Here is a 9,578-nt window from a genome sequence, read left to right as displayed (position 1 = left end):
CCTCCAGAATTCCACTCTTCACTCCTCCTCTTCTCCTCATCTTCATCCGTCGTTATCCATCTCTCGACCCCGAATCGCATGGCATCGGCTGGCACTTGATCGATCGACATGAGCTATTGAGGGAGTCTCTGGTCTCCACCTCACTTGTGCCCTAGCCTCTCCTCGTTGGCCGATTTCCCTTTCGCTCTACCGTCTCCATCTCTACCACGCCAACCACCGCCTGACACCGTCGCTCAATTGCGTCGACGTCACTTGACTATTGCCACCCTTTTTCCAGAGTAATTTTGAGCCATGCCCTAACTCCCATCGCCGATGCTGACTGCTGATCCACCGACGCTAACTCTCGATTCACCATCTCCGATCCCTAGATTTGCTACCGCTGCACCTCCCACTCGAGCACTGATGAAGCTGTTAGCTATTGTGTGTCGCCATCAATGGGAGAAGGAGAATTGACAAAGGATTAGTGCAATCCTTTTCCCTTGCTCGTGGAGTCGGGGGGAGCCGCGGATCTTACATTAGAGAGGTCCACGACCTCTTCTTCTTCACCAGATCTGGCAACCATGACTGTTGATGCCACATCCAGCCACCAACCACAACACCTAGCCCCTGTGCCGCTACAGATCGTTGTGAGCCATTACCAGAAGAGCTGTGGGCTGCCGCCAGTGAACTACTGCCATTGTTGCGGTCACCACCAACCGCTAGTTTCTTCTGGTTTATCAAGCGATAGTAGGTCGATGAAATAAGGTAAGATGTGTTTGATATTGGGTTAATATAGATGGGATTTCATTTCTGTATTAGATTGAGTAATCTATTGATGATGGAGGTTTAAGTTCATAATCTGTTGTAGCTTGGTTAGTGGTTGGTTGGTTGATTTAGATGATTTCATGTTCGTTCACAGGATCATTTGATTGAGTTGTAATGGATTGGTTATTGGGAAAAATCCTCCAAATGGCACTGTTCTGGCCAATAGAGTGCAACTGTGATTGATCCAGCCAGAAATTAGGGATCGATTAAGGGTAAGATGTTTTGTTTAAAGGTTGTGGATTAAGATTTGGGTTTAATTCTCAGTTGTTGATGTATTGATTATGGATTATGGTGCTTAATATGAAGGGGCAACAGTTTCATTGAGCTATGGTCAGTTTTCCAGTAGTAATTGTTCCGGCCGTAAGTCAACAATAAAGCACACTGGAATTAGGTGAGTTGTTGAATTGATTCATGTTTAGCTTAATTTGAATCAAGTATGGAATGCTTAGGGATATTGCGTTTGATTATGGATTTAATTAGTGATTAGTGGATTTAGAAGGATTTATGATAAAATTTGATTAATGATTGCTCGGTAAGAATTAAGGAATTGGTTGGTGGATTAAAGATGAACTTATCATCTAATTAGATTTGGATCGTTAGGTGGAATTAAATATAACACACTTGGGTCTTTAAATTTGGGGACCAAATTTTTATTAGAGGGGAAGAATGTGAGATACAATAAATTAAATAATAGAGATTATGAGAAAAATAACCTTATTGAAATTTATGAGAATTTTTAGAGATTTTTCGGGATTTAATCGGAAATCGTTCAATATAATTTAAGTGGATGAATAATTTAGGCGAGAATCCTATTAGGTAATCACCGTTAAGAGGGAGTTAATTAAGGATTAACTTAAGATTCAATCAATTGAACCCTATCTTTTTATAGGATGCAACAGTGACCTAAAAATGTCGTTTCCTCTCCTTTACTCCATCTCCCGATTTCGCCGTTTGACCTCTGCCTCAACAAGCTCCTCTGCACCTGATCGCTCCGAAGTAGCTCAACTCGATCGCTCCGACGTTGCTCAACTCGACGCTCGCAGAAGCCTCCGTACTCCTCTACCCCTCACCTGAAGGCCACCAGTTACTCCCCTCTCCAAATCGACGCTCTGCACAAGTCGATCTTCGGCCAAGGGGAGGATCTAAGCCCTAGTTTTGCTGAAGTTGATTGCGATTACCATTCTAGACGGTTGTCTCTTTCCCCTATACCCTAATACTGAGCTTACCCTGTCAATTTCTTACCTTGCCAAACTCTTCAACCGCTTGTTGTGGTCTCCATTGCAGAGGGAGCTACCGACACTGTGATAGGGTATGACATTTTGATTTCAGGTCCTAGGTTTATAGAGTTCAGGATTGCGATTTCAGTTTGGGATATAGGTAATGCTAATTGGGGTGGTTGTTCTTGGTAGTGGCTGGCAGTGGTTTCATTATAGCTTCAGCCATGAATCTCTTGTAGCAGTAACATTAGGCTAGCATTTTTCGACAGCCGCCCCTCTTGGCAGTGGGTCAATAGGGAAGATCTGGTGATATGCAAAGATGATGGAAATATGATCCCTGTTTTAGCTTAAATTTGAATTGATGCTAGTAAGATTAGGGATAATTAATCCGGGGGAGATGATTGAGGTTAAAATGTTCGATTCAAACTAGGTTTCGGGTTGGATCCGATTTATTTAGTTAACCGAGATCAATGAATGAATTACGATTTCTTGGTTTAATAGGAATTTTAATTTAGTTATTGGATATACACGAGAGTGGATTAATTATATGCATGATGTTGTAGGACCTTGATTTACGACGAGCCACTGGATGTGGAGATAGTAATTGACACATGCTATTTTTGAGGCGGGTACTTCTTGCCTTGTCTCTTTAGTTATTTGACCTTAGTGCATGAGTTATATTCAGATAAATGTTGAGTTTACCTTGACTCCACTCGTAATATTTTCCTGTGCTTGATACTTTATACACTCGACCTTTGAGATGCTCAATTTGATATATATACAGTCTCACATTGCTAACCCTGATATATAGCAGATACTAGATACGAAGTTTACTTGCTTTGACTATTGTTTATTCATGTATCTTGTTGAACATGCGGGCTTCATGTAGCATACCTGAATTATATTTATATATATATGATGACTGTTGCATTTTACGTATCATATCATTGCATGCATGTCGGCGACCATGCCTCCCTTATGGTTGAGAGGGCCGTTGGTCAGGGCCGCACGCTTGGATACTCATGGGTAGTGGTAGTTGGAATGTGCCGCTTGTCCTGTCATGCTCCCACTCGCTCACTCATGGGTAGTGATAGCTGGAGTTGTGAGCAGCAAGGACCTCCGTCGCAGATGTAGCTAGTTGTTACTATGCAACTGTCCCCTCGGCCACTCAAGAGTAGTGGTAGCTGTAGTGGTGTACAGTCTGTCACTGACCCGACCTCTCGACCTAACAGGCGTCATGGTGCAGAGGGATGGGTGGGAATGACCATCCATGCATACGCTTTTGTTCTTATACTTGCTTATGCTGTTGTTGCTTACTTATGCTAATATGCTTACATATGTTGAGATATATACTTGTGTATGTGTTTTGACATTGGCATACTTATTGGTAATATGTATATATACATCACATGCTATCCTTGTAGCTATGAGCAATACTGTAGCAGATCTGTGCCACTCTTGACCTTCTATTACTAGCTTAGGATATGATTTTAGGTATGGACATATATATATTATGATATCATTGTAGTATCTGCTATATTTCCTTATGAGACTGTATACCCTTTTTGTATATTTAGATATTTATAATGCTCATGCACTATCTATCTATTACCCGCCGAGTTCCTGTACTCACCACCCTATATATTGGTTTTCTTTCACCAGAGAACAGGTAGATGATATATGGACACTTGGAGGTCCTGACTGTTGGTCTCACGTCACATTCGAGGACGGTTTTCTAGTTTAGTTTCCCATTTTATTTGTGTTTTGAATTTGTGAACTTGGTATTGTAATAACCCATCGTGGACTTGGAGTTTTGACTTGTGATATCTTGTATTTGGTTTGTTGTCGTAGTGTCAAGCTGGGTAGGCTCGTAGTTAGTTGTATTGTGGTTTTACATTCGATATTTTGTCTTTCGCTATGTTTTGTTTCAACCATGTGGGTTGTTTATTAACTGCATGATTGTGTTTAGATCTAGCTGTGTTGGCTATAGTTTGCTTATGAGTAGCCCTGGGGCAATTATACTGGTTTCATTTGTCTCTGCTATAGGGAGGTGCTGTCCGATTTTTGTCGGATAACCTTACCCTCGAGGCGTGATAGATACAACATGATATGAAGTCATACGTTGCTAATATCAAAATAATAATAACTAAAAATAACCAAGTATATAAATAAAAGTAACCAATTTAATAATCTAATCTATATGTCATCTAATCATTTTATCTAATACAGGCATTGTAACCAAGTATATAAATAAAAAATTTATAGAATTATTCATTGATTCTTGAAGTAGACAAAGAGGAGAAAATTACCAGTTTATCACAGGCATTTATAGCTGTAAAGGTGTTGTCGGTGACCAAGGTCCTCTTTGATGGTCAGTATCAGCTTTCTCTCACCAATAGACGTCCTGGAGCTCCAAATTACAGTCAAACATATTTGTGCACAATAAACAAAACAACTCAATTCGTAGGAAACATGAAAGATTAATATATAATTAATGTACATGGTGAGAAACTCAGAGATTAGGTGGGCAGAGAGGATGGTGGAGAGGTGACCTTGGCCTTGAAGGTGGCATGGTCGGTGGTGCCGTCAAGCTCGTACCTCCACAGATACTATGTCTTGGCGTTGCGCTTCAGTACCTTCGCCAGCAAGGAAAGCAGTGTCAATGCTGGCGCAGGGTGTCACACGACAAATAGAGAGCTACATCGTCGTTGTGGTAGCGTCGTTGTGGAGGTGGCGGCGTGAGTGAAGTAGCGCACGGTAAAAAAAATAGGTTTAATTTGGTAGGAGCATGGGGCTAAAAAAAATTTCCATTTTTTAAAAATGGGTGGCGCTGGAGCCTACCCTAACCCAAGGGCGGCTCCGCCCCTGATGCTCAGCCGACAGCATGAGTAGAGAATTCCAATAACCTGTCTGAATAACAACTATATGTTAAAGAATATTCTTTTGGAACCTTCTTCAAGGACCATCGTGTCTCCATCAGCAGACCATTTATAACAACATATTCTTTCAACAACCTCAGCAAGGGCACAAGCTGTAAACGATAAAAGAGGTATACATGGGGGTAAAGGGAAGATTTTGTAGATAATTAATGCATATTGCCTAGGTTGTACACTTTCCTTCACCTAACAAACCTAACACACTATGTCATCTCATGATTGCGAAAGTTATGTGAGATGATATATAAAGGGGAAGTCCTCTATGTAGCAAAGGTACGTTTTAAAAACATCTGAACTCTACTCTAGCACTCACGTTCCTTACTATTTTTCATTCGTCTGTTCAAACTTGTATTGACTTAAGCATCGAAGGACCTTCACCAAGGACTCTCCCTAGTTTCTAGGCGTTGACATTTTGTTGGCTCGTTTCCGTGTATGTAGGATAAAAAAGGAATCCTCTCCGTGTAGTAGAAGGTCTTCCCTCATTCAACCATCAAGCCACCATACCTAGCGTGTTGTCTTTGCAGTGTTTAGATAGGATCAAATATAATTAAAAAAGTGTATAAAAAAGCTTTGTAATAAGCATGGAACTTAAAAGTAAATATCTAAAGTTTAAAATGTAAATTAAAAAATAATAATTAAATGTAAATTTGTAATAGAGAAATTAATGAGAAAATGCTTTTTTTATTAAAGAATCATTTTGATTTGAGCTCCTGTTGCACCTCTTTTTTTAAACCTTCGAATATCGATAAACTTTGTTTGCTATTCTAAATTAATATCAATTGTCTCCTTCGACATCTGTTGATTGGATTTGAATCGCAAAAGACTTACCTCAAAGATTTCATCCTCTGTTTACTCAATACTACTCTATATTTTGCAATCAATTGTTGTCCACATTAGTCAAATCCAACACTTATCTAAATAAGATAACAAGCATATAATTAGAAATTTAATGGATTCAATATCCTTATTAGTTGACTTTCATTGTTTTTAATCGACTCCAAGTTACACAATTGACTATTTTGAATAGGTTCCTATTTAAATGGGATAACATATGCATTTGAAATTTTTATCTCAATTGACTAAAATTGCTTCATTCGATCTAGTTAACTCTCCCTCAAATAAAAATATTATGTTTATCAAAATAAAGTCTTAATTGATTGCTCCATAAACTATTCTAATATTGGATTATTATTTCAAGAACTATTCAACTCATCTCAAAATAAAACCTTTATGATCACAAGAGAAGTGACTCTAAAAGATCTAGAGTCAATTTTGGAATCAACTCATTAGAATCGTTGATTATTTATTACTCTTAATCGATTGACTCATTGACTATAACGATAAAATACATATTTCTTGGTTGAGACTTCACTCAAGTGAAAAAACTATCCAACACCCTAAATATAGGTCATTCATAGAGTCTCACATCACATTTGCATATGTTCTTACCTCCAAAACTTCTTGTGTCAAATCACCGATCAACCTTAATCCAACCTACTAGGACCTCTTGTATGCCAACATCTATTGACTTTCACCAAGTATCTAAACCTTAACTTAGATTTCCTTCATCTTTTAACACCTTTTGAGCTTTCATTTTCTATTAGCCTTTGTTGAACTTCTAAGTAAACACATTAGCCTTTTAACACCTTTGGAACTCATTAGCCTTTGTTGTGCACATAGACACATTGCATCAATAAACACAATGTTAGTCTAACTTAAATCAATTATCAAACATATCAAAACCATATGATTAAACTCAACCACTTAGAAATGATTGCACCAAAATTATCTAGTTGAGTCAACTAGTTTTATAATTGAATCAATTGATATGGATTGAGTCAAGTGGATTCACTTTTGAGTCAAGTGGATAAGAAATAGTCATTGCGAATAAAGTTTTAAGCATTTAGATTGATAGATTATAGGAGTTTGAGTTGATTGAAGTCTCACAAACTGTAACTATAAATAGAGGAGCAAAGTGTATTAAAAAAATATCACGTTCACAACCCACTTTTGATAGTTCTAATCATTTTGCTATCTGTATGAATTGCTTCCAATGACCTCGATGAAGTGATTCTTTAAAATAGTTTAATTTTTATATTTACTTTATCTTCTTCTGTATTTATCTAGTAGATAAATTAAAAGAAAATTACCTACCTCTAAAATTAATCAGATGAAATCTAGACACTTAAATTAATAATAATAATAATAATAATAATAATAATGTAAAATTCTAGATTTATATGTTGAGAATGTGCAAGATTATTAGCACCGAGTAAAATAATGATTATTTTGAGGGCTTGTTTTCTCAAAGGAATTGATTAAAAAGATGTACAGGAATTGATAAACGAAGAGGAGTCACCTTCAGGTTTCAATGAAAAGAATTTTATTTTCAAAACCAAAAGAGAATGTGTAACATCAATCCACACAAATGTTTAAATAGACTCAAAATGTTATATCTTTAAAAAAGTTAATATATAAGGTTATGAAGAGTGAAAAAAAAAAGATGAAATAAGGCTCCACATGATAATTTACCATTATCAAAGAAAACAAATTTTTAGCATTTATATTCTTCAACAAATAAAGCCAAATATTTTGAGGTCTTTGTATTCCAAGTCTTGATTACAATTTTTCAAAAACACATAATAATTAATTAATAAGATCCTAACCATCCATATATATATATATATATATATATATATATATATATATATATATATATATATATATATATATATATATATATATATATATATTCTGCATCAATTTTTAAATGAAGGCATCATTCAATGTCATCTCTAGCGCACCATTTCTATTCACATTAATAGCCTTCCAAAAGATCAATCATGCAGTGTTTTTAAGTATCGTTCAGAATTTGAGCAGAGTATGATCCAAAACACACTAGGGGATGATTATATTTAAGACAAAGCAAAACAACAAGTACTACTCATGATCCAAAGAATTAATGTGATGCTGAACCACTATCAACGTATAACTGTGATATATAAACCATGAACCCTAAGGCAGTTGGAGGTCAAAGAGTGCTCCCATGTGTTCTGGGCGATGGATGAGTTGTGGATTCACACGAGAAGCAATTTGGTAGAACACCTGCCATGTTAATAAGCTATCGGAGCCGGACTGATGTCGAGAGCCCACTGCTCGCTCAACTCGGACGGTAGAGGCCACCCGCTCCAATCCTCCGTGAAGCCCAGGACAATGCTTGCAAAGGTGCTTCACATCGAACACCCTTTTGCCGAAAAAGAAGTGAACGAGGTGCAAGAACTCACGAACGGTCATTGGTAATTTGCAGTCGCATGTCAGCATCTTCACTAGGAAGGCGAAGTCATAGGCGCCTTGGAAGGTAACCCAGGAGACGGGAGAAAAATGGCCAAAGGAAAGCAAGCCGGAGGTGGCCAAGTGCTGGGCGAATCTGCAAGAGTCGATGCCCCATACTTGATTCTTTTGGAAGTCGATGCCATTAGCCTTGAGCAGTTCGACGGAGGAAGGGGCGTAACGGTCGCGGCTGATGTCGAAGTCGCGGAAATTAAATTCCCACACGTAACGCACACAAGTGCCGTCGCTGTAGATGGCACATGGGAGGTTGCCGGCGGCGTCGGAGAGGGTGAGACCGACCTGGACGATGCGGAGGGCCTCGACGTTGGCGCGGATCAATTCGTAGCGCTGGGAGAGGGTGAGGGTGCAGTAGGGATTTTTGGAAGCGACGACGACGCCAGGATACTCGGTGTCCAATGCGACGAAGGGGTGGAACGGGACGACGGAGCGGATAAGGGCGAACTCCTCGTCGAGGTTATGAGCCCACACGGAGCGAACCTCGACTCTGCTGGCGCTGGTGCTGAAGGCGGAAGAGGAAATTAGCATATCGTTATTGTTGATGACTGCAACAGCCATGATGAGTTTAATTTGATGATATTAGAAATACGAAAGTAGTGGAAGGCTGGAGATCGAGATGTTAATTAGGTTTCGATCGAGTTGGAGTGGAAATTAAAATGGAAAGGGAGGGGGAGTTTAAATAGAGCAGGAAATGGAACTCAACGAGAGAAAATCGCAACCAGACTAAACTAAACAGAATTAGTTGCCGCGAAGCGAAATATTAGGATATATATATATATATATATATATATATATATATATATATAAATTAATGATGCTAAACGAGCTTAATCAGGACTTTAAGTCAAGGATAAACCCAGCAGTAATTAGCGAGCTCAACTAGTGGTTTAGTGTTAATTAATTAATTAAAGTTGTTGCCATCGAATCATTCATTTTCTTTCTTAAATTAAATTTCCGTACGTGTAATTTAGTCATTATTTGCCTTTAAGTCAAGTATTAATCTGGCGCCAAATCCAGTAGCAATTAGCGAGCTCAACTAGAGGATTAGTATTAATTAATTACAAGGGTTGTTGCCACCGAATTACTCTTTTTTTTTTTTAATAATTTTCTTTAATTCTTAAACTAAACTTATGATCTTATTTCTAAACTTCAATACTAGCCTAGCTAGGCGGTTTGAGTAAGGAGGATATCCTGTCTAAGACCTGTAAAGAGGACGTGCTGGGTAAGATGGATAAATGATTGGTCAACAGAAGATGTTTCTCTTCCAAAAAAA

The 9,578-nt window shown here is 38.2% G+C and overlaps 1 protein-coding gene and 1 long non-coding RNA gene across 2 annotated transcripts; one reads left to right on the top strand and one right to left on the bottom strand.

Moving 5' to 3' along the window:
* Window positions 1–3,952, top strand: LOC122009214. The gene is made up of 4 exons (XR_006119505.1): window positions 1–744; window positions 899–1,016; window positions 1,111–1,195; window positions 3,684–3,952. It is a non-coding gene; the product is annotated as an uncharacterized LOC122009214 (long non-coding RNA).
* A 4,020-nt stretch (window positions 3,953–7,972) lies between these two features.
* LOC122010888 (probable CCR4-associated factor 1 homolog 11) lies at window positions 7,973–8,863 on the bottom strand. Its single transcript, XM_042567356.1, has one exon. It carries the CDS (start codon window positions 8,861–8,863, stop codon window positions 7,973–7,975), a length of 891 nt encoding a protein of 296 aa, XP_042423290.1.
* Between the last annotated feature and the right edge of the window lie 715 nt (window positions 8,864–9,578).

This window comes from Zingiber officinale, chromosome 8A (assembly GCF_018446385.1).
Source record: "Zingiber officinale cultivar Zhangliang chromosome 8A, Zo_v1.1, whole genome shotgun sequence".
In the NCBI taxonomy this organism is placed as follows: Eukaryota; Viridiplantae; Streptophyta; class Magnoliopsida; order Zingiberales; family Zingiberaceae; genus Zingiber; species Zingiber officinale.
The sequence above is the reverse complement of the archived record's forward strand: the minus strand, read 5'-3'. Positions and strand labels throughout refer to the sequence as shown.